Below are 19,203 nucleotides of genomic sequence, written 5' to 3'. Positions count from 1 at the left end.
ATCTCTGGTGTCAATGAGCTTCTTGTGTCTCCAAGAATCCTTCCTCCACTGCTGAAAGCGGACTCTGAGGGCACGGTGCTAAGTGGAATTGCAAGAAAGTCTCGAGCCATAATTGCCAACACAGGAAACTTTTTGGAATTTTTCTTCCACCATGCCAAAACATCAAAATCCTCACTATCATCCTCACATACTTCTTCTAAATATGTATCAATCTCTGACTTCTGAGTACGTGCAACCTTCCGGTTTGACTTGAAGAGGGTGAATTCATGCTCTAGCTTTCTTTTTCCCAAAACAGGTGAGCCTACAACACTAACTCTCTCACTAGACTGTGACATGTAGGATACACCCCTTCTTCTTGCAATTCCTTCATATACATGAAAGTATGATTTCATCTCCTCTATAATAGAGTCCACTTTACTTTCAACATTAGAACCATGGGGAGACACCTTCTCATAAAAGAAATCCAAATAGTCTCTTTTCCTTCTTGGATCTAACACAGTGGTAATGACAAGTGCCAAATTGAAGTTGTTTGCCAATTTTTCATCCCAATATTTTGCAAACTTGGTGTGCATAGGAGCAGCCAATCGTTTTAAAAGATCGCTGGTTTGCCAATCAGGATCACTCAAAGCAACTCATCCTTGAGAGTTTTCACTAATTCTTGACAAGCAGCGGTGTTGTTACTAGCATTGTCTAAAGTTAAGGTGAACAGTTTGCTACTCAAGCCCCACTCAGTCAAACACCTCATCATGGCTTCTTCAATTGCAAAGCTAGTGTGTGGATACTTCACAGGCTTCAAACTTATAATTTTCTTTTTCATTTTGAATTCAGCATCAACATAGTGGGCTGTGACAACCATGTATCCTAGGTTTTGATTTGAGGTCCACATGTCCGATGTTAGGCATACACGCGAATCAAGATTCTCTAATTCAGCATGCAATTCTTGTTTCAGCCTATTGTAATAGTTGTAAATCTTGTCGCGGATTGATTGACGACCCACAAGTTTAAAAGTTGGCTGCATGGATGCCATCCAATCATCCAAGTAGGGATCCTCAATTTTATGGAATGGTATCTCAGCATGGATGAAATATTTTATCATCAACTCTTCAGTCTTTTTAGGATCAAACACAAAATTTTCCACGGGTTGTTTCCTAACTGTTGATATAAACCTATTTCTAACTTCACCATCAACTAGTGGACAAGATTCGCAAATATGGTTTATGAGATGGCTAGTTCCTGATTTTCTAGTCGCTGACAACATTAAGCCACAATATTTGCATTGTGCTTTTGGAAGACCATCTATCATGACAAGCTCCTGCTCAAAATGTTCCCACACTTTTGCTCTCTTACGTGTTTGTGAAGGCAGCTCATGACTAGAACTATTGGCAGATGAACTTTCAGAATTTTGCATAGACATGTTTAATAAACCTGTGTTTGACAAGAATAGAAAATTAATATCTACATTTGCTACTTGTGCAGAATTAATATTTACATTTACTACTTGTGCTAAAAACTAGTGAAATGATAAGCATACCCAACAGCAACCTGTTATACAGTGAAAGACAGCCACCTAAATCAACAGATTAGTAGTTATATGGGACTGAATGAACTGACATTCAAAATGTTTTATCCTTTGACCAACAGCTTAAAAGTTTAAGTGCTGGATTTTCTAGATGCGCTCAACAGTCACCATTAAGCAGCAAAAAAGCTGCATGCTTAATAAACATGACTTAGAGGTTGGGACTTGGGAAAGGGTGCAATTGCACTGATATATTATAAACAACCATCTGACAGAATTAATTGCGAATAACAGAACATTGCTAGCAATCAATTTGTGTAATTCCAATTTGTTCAAATCTCCAACATCTTTTTTTTTTCTTTTTCAGTAGCATTGCAGTATACCAGAGATCTAGATGACTTCTCAAGGTTAGATGAGACATTGGTACTGCTAATTTGGCAATAGCTTCATAAGTCTTTACCTTTCAAGAGTTAAGACCTAATTATTGTGACTAATCCTGATGTCTGATGGCACACATACTACAATCCAGCAGAGTATGTATCACATGAGACAACTAAGATGGGACACCAGCTGCGGCATTAAACCCAACAGAAACCCACCACTCTTCAGCATCTCCAATCGAACCAACCCACATTATCTAAAAATCGAAACAAAGAAAAAGCACAAAAATAGCCAAGGTACCATACCAGGATGCTCCCAGGAACCACTTCCAAGAACAGTCCCCCCAGCTCACCGAGATCCAAGATGGAGGTCACGCAACCGCAGATCTGCCACCTCCCTGCCCACAGCAAGAACATATATCAGCGGAGCTCGACCAAGCAGAGAGAGAACGCCACTTCAAGAAACATGAAAGATGAGTCACCTTCTTGAGTGAGTCCGGCGACTGTGGCGGCGAACGGCGGTGACGGCGCTCGGCGGTGGCAGCGAACGGCGGTGACGGCACGCGGCGGTGACGGCGCGCGGTTGTGGCGGCGGCGGCGGCAGTGCGCGGCGGCGCACTGCGCACAGGCGCGTGCGGGGAGTGTAGGGTTTGGAGTGGAGTGGGGATAGTTCGGTTTGTTTTGGAGGCTAACCCATGGGCTGAATCCATGGATAGTCTTCACAGGCCAACCCGCATCCACTCCAGCCCAAACCGCAATTCTTCACAGGCCAACCCGCTCCAATCCAAAATTAATATCAGCCCATTTGAATCCAACCACCACCATCCAAATCAACATCCAATCCATTTCGCCCAATAAAATCTAGCCCACTGGCAGGCTTAAACACGACATTGCACATACGGATTAATATTCCGGGTTGGGGGTTGGACAGTGGGAAAAAAGTCAAGATGTCAGACTGTATTGGTTGTGGGCTAACACCTCCCTAGTCTAGAGCTCTTGGCTCGATCCAAACTTTTTTAAAAAAAGTTGAATGCTCGAAACTCTGTTTGGATCAACCGGCTTGAGTCGAAGTGTGTCCTAGAACTGTTCAGAGATGAAGTGTGCCCCTAGATTGTTCGGAGATGGCCACACGTCCTGTATGTTATCACATACATGGGACCAAAGCCACCACCCAAGAACCAGGTCATGGCAGGTTGGGGACAAAGACTATGGACGCCCGAGGACTGCAAAGTGTGCCTTGATCCAAACAGATCGACCCAAATAGATCAAGGGGAATCTCTTCCTGTGACGCACCACATAGTTATGCTCGAGAAGTTCTTATTATCTTACCCTGTAGAAAGGGTTATATCACGGCCATTAACATTTCGAGTCGTGTAGACGATGATTATATGTTGATACTTGGTGGAGGAGTGAGTGCAGTGGACTGGTGAAGCATCCAATATTTTCCATGGACGCTTACTATTCAACCGTATAAAACAATTAATAAATCATCACTTACATAGATGAAATTTAATTAAGAAAACAAGTAGTAAAAAAAAAAGAATCTTCCAATCCCTCTCTTCCAGAACGTGTGGATTATTCAGAGAACTGAACACACGTTCCAGCCAAATCCCGACAAAAAAATTCAGCCGATCCTGGTGTTGTCCCTGCCGAACACGAGCGTGGTGGCCCAGTTGACCGCCACGTAGAACCTGTTCCTCCAGCTCACCACCCTCGTCAGGTACGCCGACCGCCACATGAGCCAGCTGACGAACCCGGCCATGGACACCCCCCTGGCGTCCTTGTTCTCCCTCAGGTCCACCAGCGCCTTGTACCTCCCCACCGACGCCATGCTCCCGATGTGCTTGTACACGAACGGCTCCCCGAGCTCCGCGCTCCCCACCGCGCGCCCCGCCCTGCCGCCATCCTGCGCCGCGATCCTCGACATCACCCGCGCCAGGTACCTCCCCTCCCGCTCCGCCACCTGCGCCAGCGCCGGCAGCACGGCCCGCCCCGTCCCTTCCAGGAACCCGGCGCAGTCGCCCAGCGCGAACACGTCCTCCACCGACGGCACGCGGAGCCACTCGTCGACGCCGATCCTCCCGCCGGGGGACTTGGGGAGCGGCAGCGATCTCACGAACTCCGACGGCCCCACGCCCGTCGACCACACCAGGACGCCGTACGGCACGCGGCTCCCGTCGCTCAGCTCGATCTCCCTCGGCTTCACCTCCTTCACCACGCCGCGCACCAGGTTCACGCCGTACTGCAACGATTTAGTGTTAAAACCAAAAAAAAAAAAAGTTAGTCGATATAGCGGAACGAAGAACGACTAATCTTTCCTATCGTCTCGGTCATGTAGTACCTTGGAGAGGTGGTCCGTGGCGTACTGGCGCAGCCCGACGTCGAAGGAGGAGAGGATCTCGTTGGCCTCGATGAGGGTGACCTTGACGTAGTCCTTGACGTGAGCGTACCTCTCCCGCACGTCGCGGGTGATGAAGTCGCTGAGCTCGCCGCTGAACTCCACCCCGGTCGGACCCCCGCCGACGACGACGCAGTGCAGGAGGCGCTTCTTCTCTTCCTCCGACAAGCCTACACACCATCATTCACCAAAACGATCAAGAACTGATCGAGCAACCATCGCCATGGACGCCATGGACGAGGTGCAAATGCAAGGTGTGGTTGAAAGCGTACCTGGATTCTCGGAGAGCATGAGGTTGGTGAGCAGCTTGCGGCGGATCTCCTGCGCGTGGCTGACCTCGCGGAGGAAGATGGCGTTCTCGGCGACGCCCTTGATGCCGAAGGTGAGCGGCTCGGAGCCGCTGGCGATCACCAGCTTGTCGTACGACACCTTGAAGTTGTACGGGTTGGCGGGGAGCCCGTCGCCGTCCGCCGCCGTGCAGTGCACCTCGTGCCGCCCCGTGTCGATGCCGGTGCAGGAGGCGAGGAAGAAGTAGGAGCCCGGGCGGGTGGCGAGCGCCGACTGGATGCGGCTGACGGGCTCCACGACGGACCGGAACTCCAGCGTGCCGACGCACGTCGACGCCAGCAGCGGCGTGAACACCATGTGGTTCCGCGGCGAGATGCACACCACGTCGTAGGCGCGCGTGTCCACGTCCTTGAGGAACCTGCACGCCGCCCACCCCGTCCCGAGCACCACCACGCGCGGCTTCTCCCCCGGCCGCGTGGGCCCGAGGTCCGGCACCGCCGCCGCCGCCGCCGCCTCGTCGGCGGCGTCCGAGCACTCCACCACCCTCGCCGCCGCCTCCGCCGCGGGGCGCAGCGCAGGTGACGTCGTGCTGATCCCCCTGCTCGGCTGGAGCCGCCCGGCAGCGCCGGCCGCGTACTTGTCAGCAAGCCCCGCCAACGCGAGGCTGTGGAACGACGACGACGCCGACGCCGACGAGGCGCGCTGGCCCAGCGCCGCCGCATTGCGCAGCGCGTACGCCGCCGGGGTGGCGGCCGCGTTGCCCTCGGCGAGAATCCTCGAGAGCGGCTGCGTGAGCTGCGAGCCCCTCGCAATCCTCGACCACGCCATCTGCTTCGCTTCGCCCCACACAAGAACTCGAAAAAAAAACAACTACAGAATTACCACGAGAACCTGCAGATCAATTCAAAGAGTTGTCAATTTGAATCTCACAAAACTGATCTGATGGCAACAACAGCACGAGGAATATATATACACACACAAAGAAAGCGACCCAAAAAAAAACATGATACACGAACGAAACGAGACTTGGCTTCGCATTTTTCTTCCTTGGAAAATGGAGCCCAGTGAGAAAAGAGAAGTACTAGAAGCACATCGGTGTTGACCAATCTCCCTCCCCCAAGAATTTTGGAGCAAACGAACTCTCCAAATTTATCACGCCATACATAATAAAGTGTACAACAACGTTTCTTCTCCAAGAAAACTGGCTGAGAGATGGGAATCGGAACCTTCTCTCGGGCCGGCGTGTGCTGCACAAGATCGCGACCCAGCGAAACGGCCAGACTTCAACAGTACGGCACACACACACTACTCCACGGTTTGGTAGTTTTGATGATTCGTTGAATCCACCATGGATTCCTCCGGGGATATTCCGAGTGGACTCGTCATCGTCGTACGTAGGAAACAAGATTGCGGGAAGCGAACGGCGTGGAAAGAAAATAAAACCTGAGGATATTCGATCGCTCGTCGTCTCGCCCGCCCGCCGCAGGGGCTTCGTGCGTCATCCCCATTCGCCCTCGAATCGCATTGAAGAGAAACCCCAGCTTTCTTTTTTTGTGTGCGTGCGTAATCCACCCAGACTCGAGGAAAAGAAGGGGAAAAAATGACAAGAAATTACCGGCAGTGTCCAAGATTTCACCACGAGCGCGACGGCAGCTGCACCATCACGGCCCGTCGCTTTCACCGGAGGAGACCAAAAGCAGCAGCAGCAATACGAGGAAGAAGAAGAGAAGCCTTTCTCTCTCTTTTTCTTGATTAAAATTTATTTAACCGAAAAGATCTGTTTCTTTCTTTTTATAAGCGCGAGCCTTCCCCGTGCTTGCCGGAAGATCTCACGGCCGCGGCTTGTGCTGCAAGAAGAAGAAAACGCACGTCCCACGGCACGGGCTGGATGGGCCCCGCTTTAATTTCTTTCTTCCTGGGTAGGATTCATTTCGTCTACCTGTAGGACTTTCAAACACCACCTTAAGTATGAGACGCTGTTTGATCGGACGGTGGAGATTCGTTTGCTTCGCTCCCTCCGTCTCAAGAAAAAAAAATCAACCCTGACTACCATATATCCAGGAAGGGGATGACCTCTGCTAGGTTAAGTTTTTTTAGGTTGAGTTTTTTTTTTTTGATTGAATGGCTCTTGAACTTGCTTGGATCTGGAGGGGGTAATTATTTCATTCAAGTCTGGACACTCGTGGCTCCATCGTGGTACGTGGAATAAGAAAAACGGGCAAACGAAAAATAATTTATGAATAAAACTTATATATACGTGTTCATAACGATCTAAAAGGGAAGACTAAAAAAACTTCGATGAAAAATCTTAAAATCAACTTCAAATTTAAAGTTGAAAATTTAAATTTTAGCGGATAAGATAAGGCTTTTGAAAAGGCGGCATTACACGGAGAAAATTTATCTTAGACTAAGGGTGTGTTTAGTTTTTTGGGTGTAAAAACTTTGAAGTATATGAACACACATTTGAAGTATTAAATGTAGACTAATAACAAAACAAATTACAGATTCTGTCTGTAAACTACGATGCGAAATTATTAAGCCTAATCAATCCGTCATTAGCAAATATTTACTATAGCATCACATTATTAAATCATGGCGTAATTAGGCTCGAAAGATTCGTCTTGCAATTTACATGCAAACTGTTCAATTGATTTTTTCCCACATTTAATGCTCAATGCATGTGATTTTTTTCCCACGTTTTTTGCCAAATTTTTTTGGGATCTCAACAAGGCCTAAAACTATGTAAGATTGTACTCTTAGGTTGCGTTCAAGAGGCCAGGTTCCCAACGTTGCCTCCCGAAAACAAAGCATGTGATTATGGTGAGATTAAGTATTAACCTGCAAACTTGAAAAATGAATTAATATGATTTTTCAAAAAAACTTTCATATAGAAAACTTTTATAAAAAATACACCGTTTAGCAGTTTGAAAAGCGTGTATGTGAAAAGGAAGGGAAGTGAGTTGGGTGGAGGGGAAAAGAACACAACCTTAATAGGTAATGGAGAAAATTAGGGACTGTTTAGATTGTAGCCAAAATAAACCTTACCAAGTTTTGGCAATGCCAAAATATTGGCAAGATTGCTAAAATTTTAGCATGATTTCTTATGTATTAACTAAATTTGGCAACAAACTAAACGCAGATATTTTTTTAGCAACTCGACAAAAAAAATGGTATGATTGAAAATAGCATCAAAGTGAACAAACCCTTGGACTAAACTACGGACACCATGGGGATTCATGGGGATTCTGTTCTGTTGATTATCTATATCTAACTGACATGTAAAAAAACATTTCTTCAATGGATGAAAACAATTTCACATATTGGTTATTGAGTAAAATACACCAACGGTCCTTAAACTTGTCAGAAGGTTTCACTTAGGTCTACAAATTTGCAAAGTGCACATTGAGGTTCCTAAATTTGGTTTATTGTATTATCCCGATCCAAAGCCGCGTTTGACTATGGTCTTGCCTACGTGGCACGCCACATGGACAATGACATGGAATTTTTATTATTTTTTTCTCCCTTCTTCCTTCTTTTTTCTCTTTCTTCCTTCTTTTTTCTCGTCGGTGGTGAGAGGCGGCACGAGGGGAGGGGTTGTTGCAGTGGTGAAAAAAGAAGGAAGAAGGGAGAAAAGAATAAAAAAAATCCATGTTATCGTTCACGTGGCGTGCCACGTAGGCAAGACCAGGGTCAAACGCGGCTTTGGACGAGAATAATACAATAAACCAAGTTTAGAGAACTCGATGTGCGCTTTACAAGTTCATGGAACTAAGTAAAACCTCCCGACAAGTTTAAGGACCGCTGGTGTATTTTACTCTTGGTTATTCATTCAACGCTTCTAGAAGTACGATATTTTCCGTATTGGTTATTTGTTCCACCTCCTAGAAAGTACAATATATCTCTAAAAACTCCTTGCATCAGTATCCGTATGAGTTTTTTTTCTCTCTCAATCATCCAGTTCAATTAGCCCTTAATCAAAGCAGGGTCTTGTGAGCTAATCACACCTTAATCGACATTGAGCAATTGTTCAACGGTGCCACAAAAAAATTCAGTGACAGAAGAACCAAACCTTAGGTTGGTTGGTCAGTCAGTCAGTCAGTCACTGCAGCGGCTTGAAGACCTGAGAGTGCGGCGAGACGACGGCCTCCTGCACCATCCTCCTGGGGTCGCCGGGGTCGCGCACCCACTTCACCTCGCTCATGTTGGGCGTCTCGACGAACAGCATCGTGAACTCGCCCACCTTCTCGGCGCGGCCGCGCCGCCCGGCCCGCAGCACGAGGCTGTTGCTCCTGTGGTAGGAGAAGATGCCGCCGGTCAGCCGCACGATGTCGCCCGGCTCGAACGCGTCGCGCTCGGCGCCCCACAGGAGGAAGTGCGCCGCCGCCGTCTCGTCGGCCACGAGCGCCAGGCACGTCTCCTCCCTCGCGTCGGCGCGGCCGTGCGGCGGCGGCGGCGGCGCCCTGGCCGCCTTGTCGAGCACGATGAACGTCGTGTTCACGTTGTTGGTGGCCGCCGGGGCGAGGTCTTTGAGCTTCACCGTGCTGCCGCTGTTGATGCCACTGACAACAGGCACGTCGGGCTGCAATCAATCGGTTCTGGTCGTTAGTCACCGTAGAATAAGCGCATCATGGAGTGGCCGCGTGCAATGCTAAAACCTATATTGGTAGAGTGGTGGAATTCGTGTGTTTGGTGTTCGTGGTGAAGCTTGTGTTGGCGCATAGGACGAAGCAGCGGCATGTTGAGTCTTCTGGGCATTCTATCGAACACCTTGAGGTCGTCCCAATACTGACACAACTTCTCAATTAATTTTTAGATACATGGAAACAGTAGGCTTACCCCTTTATGCGCCATGGGTGACGCGATTCGTCGACCAGCAACGGCGACGACGCAGACCTCCCAAGTCCCGAACCCCTACGAAGAGAGACCACCAGGCGTTGGATTGAACCGTCGAAGAAGACGAGAAGATCTGCAGGATTGGGGAGAAGCTAACTAGCTAAGCCAGTGGGCTTGCCTGGGCCGTGGGTCAATGGAATTGATGGGAGCAGGTCGGTGTCTACTCGTGCCATGCGCGCGCAGATCCCTTGATCGACTTTCCTAGCCTGATAAGCATGGGCTAGCCCATTGCAGCTAAAGCCCAATAAACATTTTAGCTAAAATGAGGTAATCTTGCCCACGGTAGCAACATTTTAGCTGCAGTGCCAAACAGCTCACCTTACTAAGCGAGGCTAGTATGTTTATTGCCGAGGATCCAAACGCAGCCTAGTGTGTAATCTCAACTTCTACGAGGTGAAGTGCCCATGATCACGAATTCATGACTCGAGAATTGTACACACCTCTTACTCAAAATCCTTGGCCTAATCTTAATTTTGGCATAATTTTGCTTTTCTTTTTTCACATAGTGCCCTAATCTATTGTGGAGCTATGATCGACGTCGATATGAACGGTAGACAACATCGTAGTCGCGCCGACCCTCGAGGGAAAGAACACCGGCGAGTTGCCAAGCATCACACAGCGAAGATGGTTCCTCGTAGGTGTCCGGTAATACGATACGAGGGCACCACAACGGCGAATGCGTATGTTTCGACGGGGTACGGAGAAGAAATCTCCGAACCCCTAAGATGCGCCTGGGCCATGAACCAATTGGGCCGTTTAGTCAAAACTGGACCAATCACCGGCCCACCCTAGTTGTTCCTCTCCATAAACCAGAAGTTGCCGCCGCCCGCCGCCGACGGCGATCGACGCGACACACGGGTGGAGAGGAATATACGAGTACGGTGGCGGCCGGCGGCTTCAGGAGTTGTTGATGGAAAATGGGAGTATTATTTTCGAGAGTATAAGTCTGTAGTTTGGTTGGAATACTTGAAAATTCGAGAGTGTTTGGGAGAATTAAGGGTCCAATTCCCACCAATCTCTTACCTAGGGAGGTCTGTTAATTCGTGAGATTTGAAGGGAATTCAATGTGAAACCAAACAAAGGATGGAGACTATGCCAAACATGCCCTACGAGTTTTTTTTTTCTCTCTCTCAATCATCCAGTTTAATTTGCCCTTAATCAAAGCAGGGTTTTATGAGCTAATCACACCTTAATCGACATTGAGCAATTGTACAACGGTGCCACAAAAAAATTCAGTGACAGAAGAACCAAACCTTAGGTTGGTTGGTCGGTCAGTCAGTCACTGCAGCGGCTTGAAGACCTGAGAGTGCGGCGAGACGACGGCCTCCTGCACCATCCTCCTGGGGTCGCCGGGGTCGCGCACCCACTTCACCTCGCTCATGTTGGGCGTCTCGACGAACAGCATCGTGAACTCGCCCACCTTCTCGGCGCGGCCGCGCCGCCCGGCCCGCAGCACGAGGCTGTTGCTCCTGTGGTAGGAGAAGATGCCGCCGGTCAGCCGCACGATGTCGCCCGGCTCGAACGCGTCGCGCTCGGCGCCCCACAGGAGGAAGTGCGCCGCCGCCGTCTCGTCGGCCACGAGCGCCAGGCACGTCTCCTCCCTCGCGTCGGCGCGGCCGTGCGGCGGCGGCGGCGGCGCCCTGGCCGCCTTGTCGAGCACGATGAACGTCGTGTTCACGTTGTTGGTGGCCGCCGGGGCGAGGTCTTTGAGCTTCACCGTGCTGCCGCTGTTGATGCCACTGACAACAGGCACGTCGGGCTGCAATCAATCGGTTCTGGTCGTTAGTCACCGTAGAATAAGCGCATCATGGAGTGGCCGCGTGCAATGCTAAAACCTATATTGGTAGAGTGGTGGAATTCGTGTGTTTGGTGTTCGTGGTGAAGCTTGTGTTGGCGCATAGGACGAAGCAGCGGCATGTTGAGTCTTCTGGGCATTCTATCGAACACCTTGAGGTCGTCCCAATACTGACACAACTTCTCAATTAATTTTTAGATACATGGAAACAGTAGGCTTACCCCTTTATGCGCCATGGGTGACGCGATTCGTCGACCAGCAACGGCGACGACGCAGACCTCCCAAGTCCCGAACCCCTACGAAGAGAGACCACCAGGCGTTGGATTGAACCGTCGAAGAAGACGAGAAGATCTGCAGGATTGGGGAGAAGCTAACTAGCTAAGCCAGTGGGCTTGCCTGGGCCGTGGGTCAATGGAATTGATGGGAGCAGGTCGGTGTCTACTCGTGCCATGCGCGCGCAGATCCCTTGATCGGCTTTCCTAGCCTGATAAGCATGGGCTAGCCCATTGCAGCTAAAGCCCAATAAACATTTTAGCTAAAATGAGGTAATCTTGCCCACGGTAGCAACATTTTAGCTGCAGTGCCAAACAGCTCACCTTACTAAGCGAGGCTAGTATGTTTATTGCCGAGGATCCAAACGCAGCCTAGTGTGTAATCTCAACTTCTACGAGGTGAAGTGCCCATGATCACGAATTCATGACTCGAGAATTGTACACACCTCTTACTCAAAATCCTTGGCCTAATCTTAATTTTGGCATAATTTTGCTTTTCTTTTTTCACATAGTGCCCTAATCTATTGTGGAGCTATGATCGACGTCGATATGAACGGTAGACAACATCGTAGTCGCGCCGACCCTCGAGGGAAAGAACACCGGCGAGTTGCCAAGCATCACACAGCGAAGATGGTTCCTCGTAGGTGTCCGGTAATACGATACGAGGGCACCACAACGGCGAATGCGTATGTTTCGACGGGGTACGGAGAAGAAATCTCCGAACCCCTAAGATGCGCCTGGGCCATGAACCAATTGGGCCGTTTAGTCGAAACTGGACCAATCACCGGCCCACCCTAGTTGTTCCTCTCCATAAACCAGAAGTTGCCGCCGCCCGCCGCCGACGGCGATCGACGCGACACACGGGTGGAGAGGAATATACGAGTACGGTGGCGGCCGGCGGCTTCAGGAGTTGTTGATGGAAAATGGGAGTATTATTTTCGAGAGTATAAGTCTGTAGTTTGGTTGGAATACTTGAAAATTCGAGAGTGTTTGGGAGAATTAAGGGTCCAATTCCCACCAATCTCTTACCTAGGGAGGTCTGTTAATTCGTGAGATTTGAAGGGAATTCAATGTGAAACCAAACAAAGGATGGAGACTATGCCAAACATGCCCTACGAGTTTTTTTTTTCTCTCTCTCAATCATCCAGTTTAATTTGCCCTTAATCAAAGCAGGGTTTTATGAGCTAATCACACCTTAATCGACATTGAGCAATTGTACAACGGTGCCACAAAAAAATTCAGTGACAGAAGAACCAAACCTTAGGTTGGTTGGTCGGTCAGTCAGTCAGTCACTGCAGCGGCTTGAAGACCTGAGAGTGCGGCGAGACGACGGCCTCCTGCACCATCCTCCTGGGGTCGCCGGGGTCGCGCACCCACTTCACCTCGCTCATGTTGGGCGTCTCGACGAACAGCATCGTGAACTCGCCCACCTTCTCGGCGCGGCCGCGCCGCCCGGCCCGCAGCACGAGGCTGTTGCTCCTGTGGTAGGAGAAGATGCCGCCGGTCAGCCGCACGATGTCGCCCGGCTCGAACGCGTCGCGCTCGGCGCCCCACAGGAGGAAGTGCGCCGCCGCCGTCTCGTCGGCCACGAGCGCCAGGCACGTCTCCTCCCTCGCGTCGGCGCGGCCGTGCGGCGGCGGCGGCGGCGCCCTGGCCGCCTTGTCGAGCACGATGAACGTCGTGTTCACGTTGTTGGTGGCCGCCGGGGCGAGGTCTTTGAGCTTCACCGTGCTGCCGCTGCTGATGCCACTGACACCGGGCGCGTCGGGCTGCAGTCAATCCATTCTAATTGTTAGTCAAAGTTACACTGTAAAACATCAAGAATTGGCCGCTTGCACAGTCGATATCTATATCGGTAGAGTGATGTGTTGTTGCTGAAGCTTGTGTAGGCGTACGCCGAAGCAGCAGATCATTGGCTCTACTGAGCATTCCATCGAACATCTTGAGGTCGTCCCAAGATCGACACAACTTCTCAACGCCTCGACACAACAACAACAACAAAATCAAATCCCACATGTGAGGTACTTGGGAGGAAACTGCGGGGTTACCCCTTTGTGTGCCATGGGTGATGCTCGGTAGCCGGGAGAGCGCCGCCGAAGTGATGTACTCCGCCCGGCGGCGGCGCCGCACCTAACTGCACACACCCACACCTCTCCCTCTTCCTGTACGCGTTGTTGCCAACGGCTTGTTTGATGGGCCGGTTGACGGGCCCCCGGCCCCGCTCCACCGACGCTTTCTGAGGCCGGGTCGCCGAGAGGTGAGCCGGCGGCGGGCGAGTGGAGATGAGCAGAGGCGGAGATGGGGAATCGGTTGCGACTTGCGAGCTGGCTAGGCCGAGGCGATACGGCGTCGTGGTCACGAGCTGAGCTCGCGCCTTCGCGCATGGGTGCGTCACGGAACAGGCAAGAAGGGAACGTACACCTTAAGATAGTTTCATACTCTGTGCTGATAGAAAATAACGAACACCTTAAAGGCAAGGTAACCCGCACACAACTATACTCTATGCTCATCCAAAGGTGGCTTTCGTAAAAAAAAAAAGAGATCATATGTGTACCCTTATGTGCATACCCTCTAAAATATGCTCCCCTACCATACCACACTGCATAGTAAGCCAAAGCACCTGCTAATATGTTTGAACTCACAACAATCTATTTATCATTAATAATCTACCTATTTAATATCGAAGAAACAAGAATACTTAAATATTGTGTGCAAAGATAAATCAATAGATTATTAGTACTTGTTTGGTGATTAAATATTGCAACACACAGCACAGCAGTGGAAGGCAGCCAACCTCTAGTTGCTCTGGTAATAAGGAGCTATCGTCTCGAGAGATTATAACCCACTCCCCTCTACTGGGCATTCTATCGAACACTTTAAGGTCGTCCCAATCCTGACACAAGTTCTCTAAGAGTTTTTACATTCATGCGAAAAGACAGTAGTAGGCTTACCTCTTTATGCGCCATGGGTGATGCTCGACAGACAGGGAAACACCGCCCAGGTGATGCTCCGACCAACAACGGCGACGACGCAGACCTCCGAGAGACCACCAGACGTTGGATTGGGAAGAAGCTAAAGCCAATGGGCGTGTCTGGGCCGAGGGTGGTGAGCTGGAGGAACAGGTTCTACGTGGCGGTCAACTGGGCCACCACGCTCGTGTGCGGCAGGGACAACATCAGGATCGGCTGATTGATGATGGTTTTTGGTCGGGATTTGGCTGGACGTGTGTTCAGTTCTCTGAATAATCCACACATTCTGGAAGAGAGGGATTGGAAGATTCTCTCTCTTACTACTTGTTTTTCTGAACTAAATTTCATCTATGTAAGTGATGATTTATTAATGGATTAATTAGATCTATATCATTAAAATTTTATTGGTTTTGAAATATACTGTTACTTTTTGCGTATTTCAAACGATGCCACTGCTATTTGTTTGTAATTTCATTGGTGCTACTAAGATACGTATTTTGTATGTATTGGACGAAAATACCATCATCTCCTTCTCTCTTTCCCGTTGCTTCTTTACATGGACATGGTCATACGAGAAGTAGGTGTCAAAGTACAGGCCCATCTTTTTCTCCCCCAATTCGTAACTTCAATTTTACGATGATGAACAGATAAGAGATTATCTCTGCGGGCTCATCAATCAATTCATGTCGGGTGAGGCGATCTCTACGGCTCCCGTTATTACATGCGTGTCCCCTAGCAGCGGTGCGGGCAGACACGCGCCCGTGCGCCCGTTATTACACTAAAAACTACTATGTAAGGTTGTACTCTATGAGTAGTAGGTAATGGAGAAAATTATCTTAAACTAGACTACGGACACCATGGGGATACTTTTCTGATGATTATCTGACTGACATGTAAATAACATTTCTTCAATGATGAAAACAATTTTCCATACTGGTTATTCATTCCACGCTTCTAGAAGTACGATATTTTTCGTATTGGTTAATGGTTATTCGTTCCACACTTCTAGAAAGTACAATAACTCTAAAAACTCCCTGCATCAGTATCCGTATCAGTCTGTTTGATTGGAGGGAGTTGTTGATGGAAAATGGGAGTATTATTTTCGAGAGTATAAGTTTGTAGTTTGGTTGGAATACTTGAAAATTCGAGAGTGTTTGGGAGAATTAAGGGTCCAATTCCCACCAATCTCTTACCTAGGGAGGTCTGTTAATTCGTGAGATTTGAAGGGAATTCAATGTGAAACCAAACAAAGGATGGAGACTATGCCAAACATGCCCTACGAGTTTTTTTTTTCTCTCTCTCAATCATCCAGTTTAATTTGCCCTTAATCAAAGCAAGGTTTTATGAGCTAATCACACCTTAATCGACATTGAGCAATTGTACAACGGTGCCACAAAAAAATTCAGTGACAGAAGAACCAAACCTTAGGTTGGTTGGTCAGTCAGTCAGTCAGTCACTGCAGCGGCTTGAAGACCTGAGAGTGCGGCGAGACGACGGCCTCCTGCACCATCCTCCTGGGGTCGCCGGGGTCGCGCACCCACTTCACCTCGCTCATGTTGGGCGTCTCGACGAACAGCATCGTGAACTCGCCCACCTTCTCGGCGCGGCCGCGCCGCCCGGCCCGCAGCACGAGGCTGTTGCTCCTGTGGTAGGAGAAGATGCCGCCGGTCAGCCGCACGATGTCGCCCGGCTCGAACGCGTCGCGCTCGGCGCCCCACAGGAGGAAGTGCGCCGCCGCCGTCTCGTCGGCCACGAGCGCCAGGCACGTCTCCTCCCTTGCGTCGGCGCGGCCGTGCGGCGGCGGCGGCGGCGCCCTGGCCGCCTTGTCGAGCACGATGAACGTCGTGTTCACGTTGTTGGTGGCCGCCGGGGCGAGGTCTTTGAGCTTCACCGTGCTGCCGCTGTTGATGCCACTGACAACAGGCACGTCGGGCTGCAATCAATCGGTTCTGGTCGTTAGTCACCGTAGAATAAGCGCATCATGGAGTGGCCGCGTGCAATGCTAAAACCTATATTGGTAGAGTGGTGGAATTCGTGTGTTTGGTGTTCGTGGTGAAGCTTGTGTTGGCGCATAGGACGAAGCAGCGGCATGTTGAGTCTTCTGGGCATTCTATCGAACACCTTGAGGTCGTCCCAATACTGACACAACTTCTCAATTAATTTTTAGATACATGGAAACAGTAGGCTTACCCCTTTATGCGCCATGGGTGACGCGATTCGTCGACCAGCAACGGCGACGACGCAGACCTCCCAAGTCCCGAACCCCTACGAAGAGAGACCACCAGGCGTTGGATTGAGCCGTCGAAGAAGACGAGAAGATCTGCAGGATTGGGGAGAAGCTAACTAGCTAAGCCAGTGGGCTTGCCTGGGCCGTGGGTCAATGGAATTGATGGGAGCAGGTCGGTGTCTACTCGTGCCATGCGCGCGCAGATCCCTTGATCGGCTTTCCTAGCCTGATAAGCATGGGCTAGCCCATTGCAGCTAAAGCCCAATAAACATTTTAGCTAAAATGAGGTAATCTTGCCCACGGTAGCAACATTTTAGCTGCAGTGCCAAACAGCTCACCTTACTAAGCGAGGCTAGTATGTTTATTGCCGAGGATCCAAACGCAGCCTAGTGTGTAATCTCAACTTCTACGAGGTGAAGTGCCCATGATCACGAATTCATGACTCGAGAATTGTACACACCTCTTACTCAAAATCCTTGGCCTAATCTTAATTTTGGCATAATTTTGCTTTTCTTTTTTCACATAGTGCCCTAATCTATTGTGGAGCTATGATCGACGTCGATATGAACGGTAGACAACATCGTAGTCGCGCCGACCCTCGAGGGAAAGAACACCGGCGAGTTGCCAAGCATCACACAGCGAAGATGATTCCTCGTAGGTGTCCGGTAATACGATACGAGGGCACCACAACGGCGAATGCGTATGTTTCGACGGGGTACGGAGAAGAAATCTCCGAACCCCTAAGATGCGCCTGGGCCATGAACCAATTGGGCCGTTTAGTCGAAACTGGACCAATCACCGGCCCACCCTAGTTGTTCCTCTCCATAAACCAGAAGTTGCCGCCGCCCGCCGCCGACGGCGATCGACGCGACACACGGGTGGAGAGGAATATACGAGTACGGTGGCGGCCGGCGGCTTCAGGAATCGACCGGTCGCCGGCGTTGGGGGATCAGCGCCGTGATTCCTTGCCGTCGCTGCTGCCGCTTAAACTGCTTTATTCTCAGAAATGTTTTAAATGTACTCTGATCTGCTCTGTTGATGGTATAAATTTGAACTTTTAAACCTCGATGTCATGGAACTTACTTTTCCTGTAGTATTCGAGACTTTGTACAATGCCCCGATCGATGGCAGGATTGGCAACTTGTCGTTGTCAGCAAATACTACATGGGCCAAAAAACTTAATGTACCCGTGTTTACGTGTCAGACCGACCCATCTTCTACTAATTCCCTGTAGTCGAAGGAAGGAAAGGATATGAGGATGAGTAGGCAGAGCAGGTACAATAGTAGGCTATAAGTCAGCTGTAAATATATTTTAAGAAGATAAATAAGAGAGCAGTGGGCTACAGATTTATACCTAGCTGTAGCACGGACTCCAAGACACAGTGTGTATGACAGGTGGAACCAGGTATTAATAGTGCAGTATGTAACTATTGTATGGACGAGCTATTAGACTGACTATAGTTGAATTGTAACTAGTAGTTGGTTATACTATTAAACTTGCTCTAATTGCGCTGCCTGCGTGTGGTCCTAATTAACTGACTGATCTACAACGACAAGACAATCAGTGCGAGCGTGACAAACGGAGCAATGCAGCCAAACGGAGTAATGCAGCCGAGTTAAGGAAGCACCGATTTTGGAGGCAGTCATGGCTCAAGGCGATTCCAACTTTTTTTTCTTTAGACTTTTAATTTTTTTATCACATCGAACTTTCCTACACACAAACTTCTAATTTTTTCGTTACATCGTTCCAATTTCTTTAAACTTCTATTTTTAGTAGCGTGTAACTAAACACAGCCCAAGTTATACTGCCAGCAGCATGGGCAACAACATCCAGCATAGCTCCCCTCTTTAATTTCTTGGGAAATATGCTAGGTATAGTAAAAGAATCAAGATGATAATTAAAGACTATTTGAGCATGTATATTGCAGTAGCAACTAGCAAAGCAATAAATATCGATCTGTTCATGACTTGTATCACTTGCCCTACATGGCTACATTAATCACTTTATTGATTGACATACATTGGGTAGCATTTGCACTCCATGTAGTGGAGCAAGGATTGGCTTGGCATACATGAGGTTGGAAACTTTGAAGATAAGATTGAATGGTACGTATGAGTAGTCCTTAATAATGTAAACAATGAAGAATTTCTATACTGTATGTATATGTAGTGGTGGTTTTTCTACCACACCATCCCTACTAGTATTATATAATATTCCCTCCAGTTTCATTTTAATTGACGCTTTGGACATTGACACGCTCTACAAGATATATCTTTGACCTTATTTTTCTATTATAATATATACAATAAATAAATGCATGTTTACTTTTATTATAGTGTTTTGAAAGACAAATCTATATATGTTTTTCTAGTTTCTTTAAACTAAATATTTTTAATGTTATTGATGGTCAAAGTTATAAAAGTTTAACCTTAATCTTATCCAAAACGTCAATTAATATAGAACC

At 48.9% G+C, this 19,203-nt stretch overlaps 5 protein-coding genes across 8 annotated transcripts; all 5 read right to left on the bottom strand.

The window, feature by feature from the left end:
- Positions 1-3,315: 3,315 nt before the first annotated feature.
- Positions 3,316-6,336, bottom strand: LOC4343616 (internal alternative NAD(P)H-ubiquinone oxidoreductase A1, mitochondrial). Of its 2 annotated transcripts, XM_066312408.1 has the most exons (4): positions 6,198-6,336; positions 4,567-5,473; positions 4,238-4,464; positions 3,316-4,138 (listed from the first exon to the last, which is right to left on the bottom strand). In XM_066312408.1, the coding sequence occupies exons 2-4, from the start codon at positions 5,408-5,410 to the stop codon at positions 3,521-3,523; spliced, it is 1,689 nt and encodes a 562-aa protein (XP_066168505.1). In that variant the 5' UTR covers positions 5,411-5,473; positions 6,198-6,336; the 3' UTR covers positions 3,316-3,520. The 2 variants fall into 2 exon arrangements, with proteins under 2 accessions (XP_066168505.1, XP_015644788.1); XM_015789302.3 differs by lacking the exon at positions 6,198-6,336 and having other exon boundaries at positions 4,567-5,523.
- A 2,131-nt stretch (positions 6,337-8,467) lies between these two features.
- LOC107281481 (uncharacterized) lies at positions 8,468-9,534 on the bottom strand. The gene is made up of 2 exons (XM_015789307.3): positions 9,419-9,534; positions 8,468-9,161 (listed from the first exon to the last, which is right to left on the bottom strand). Exons 1-2 carry the CDS (start codon positions 9,431-9,433, stop codon positions 8,682-8,684), a joined length of 495 nt encoding a protein of 164 aa, XP_015644793.1. The 5' UTR covers positions 9,434-9,534; the 3' UTR covers positions 8,468-8,681.
- LOC107281480 (uncharacterized) lies at positions 9,028-11,627 on the bottom strand. 2 transcript variants are annotated; one of them, XM_066312407.1, is made up of 3 exons: positions 11,492-11,607; positions 10,729-11,234; positions 9,028-9,161 (listed from the first exon to the last, which is right to left on the bottom strand). In XM_066312407.1, exons 1-2 carry the CDS (start codon positions 11,504-11,506, stop codon positions 10,755-10,757), a joined length of 495 nt encoding a protein of 164 aa, XP_066168504.1. In that variant the 5' UTR covers positions 11,507-11,607; the 3' UTR covers positions 9,028-9,161; positions 10,729-10,754. The 2 variants fall into 2 exon arrangements, with proteins under 2 accessions (XP_066168504.1, XP_015644792.1); XM_015789306.3 differs by lacking the exon at positions 9,028-9,161 and having other exon boundaries at positions 10,567-11,234; positions 11,492-11,627.
- Positions 11,628-12,639: 1,012 nt separating this feature from the next.
- LOC9270338 (uncharacterized) lies at positions 12,640-14,694 on the bottom strand. 2 transcript variants are annotated; one of them, XM_015789305.3, is made up of 2 exons: positions 14,494-14,694; positions 12,640-13,311 (listed from the first exon to the last, which is right to left on the bottom strand). In XM_015789305.3, the coding sequence occupies exons 1-2, from the start codon at positions 14,506-14,508 to the stop codon at positions 12,832-12,834; spliced, it is 495 nt and encodes a 164-aa protein (XP_015644791.1). In that variant the 5' UTR covers positions 14,509-14,694; the 3' UTR covers positions 12,640-12,831. The 2 variants fall into 2 exon arrangements, with proteins under 2 accessions (XP_015644791.1, XP_025882439.2); XM_026026654.2 differs by lacking the exon at positions 14,494-14,694 and adding an exon at positions 13,591-13,946.
- Positions 14,695-15,767: 1,073 nt separating this feature from the next.
- LOC107281696 (uncharacterized) lies at positions 15,768-16,859 on the bottom strand. Its single transcript, XM_015790843.3, has 2 exons — positions 16,702-16,859; positions 15,768-16,444 (listed from the first exon to the last, which is right to left on the bottom strand). The coding sequence occupies exons 1-2, from the start codon at positions 16,714-16,716 to the stop codon at positions 15,965-15,967; spliced, it is 495 nt and encodes a 164-aa protein (XP_015646329.1). The 5' UTR covers positions 16,717-16,859; the 3' UTR covers positions 15,768-15,964.
- Between the last annotated feature and the right edge of the window lie 2,344 nt (positions 16,860-19,203).

This window comes from Oryza sativa, chromosome 7, assembly GCF_034140825.1.
Source record: "Oryza sativa Japonica Group chromosome 7, ASM3414082v1".
Lineage (NCBI taxonomy): Eukaryota > Viridiplantae > Streptophyta > Magnoliopsida > Poales > Poaceae > Oryza > Oryza sativa.
Note: the sequence above shows the minus strand (reverse complement) of the source record. Positions and strands in the feature narration are given on the sequence as shown.

What these genes read in the sequence shown, in the direction of transcription:
- LOC4343616 (XM_066312408.1), bottom strand. Translation starts at nt 5,410, where the DNA reads ATGGCGTGGTCGAGGATTGCGAGGGGCTCGCAGCTCACGCAGCCGCTC. An exon ending in CATGCTCTCCGAGAATCCAG is followed by an intron (nt 4,465 to 4,566) that starts GTACGCTTTCAA and finishes GATGGTGTGTAG; the next exon opens with GCTTGTCGGAGGAAGAGAAG. An exon ending in CCACGGACCACCTCTCCAAG is followed by an intron (nt 4,139 to 4,237) that starts GTACTACATGAC and finishes AAATCGTTGCAG; the next exon opens with TACGGCGTGAACCTGGTGCG.
- LOC9270338 (XM_026026654.2), bottom strand. Translation starts at nt 13,926, where the DNA reads ATGCGCGAAGGCGCGAGCTCAGCTCGTGACCACGACGCCGTATCGCCT. An exon ending in CACCCATGGCACACAAAGGG is followed by an intron (nt 13,312 to 13,590) that starts GTAACCCCGCAG and finishes GATTGACTGCAG; the next exon opens with CCCGACGCGCCCGGTGTCAG.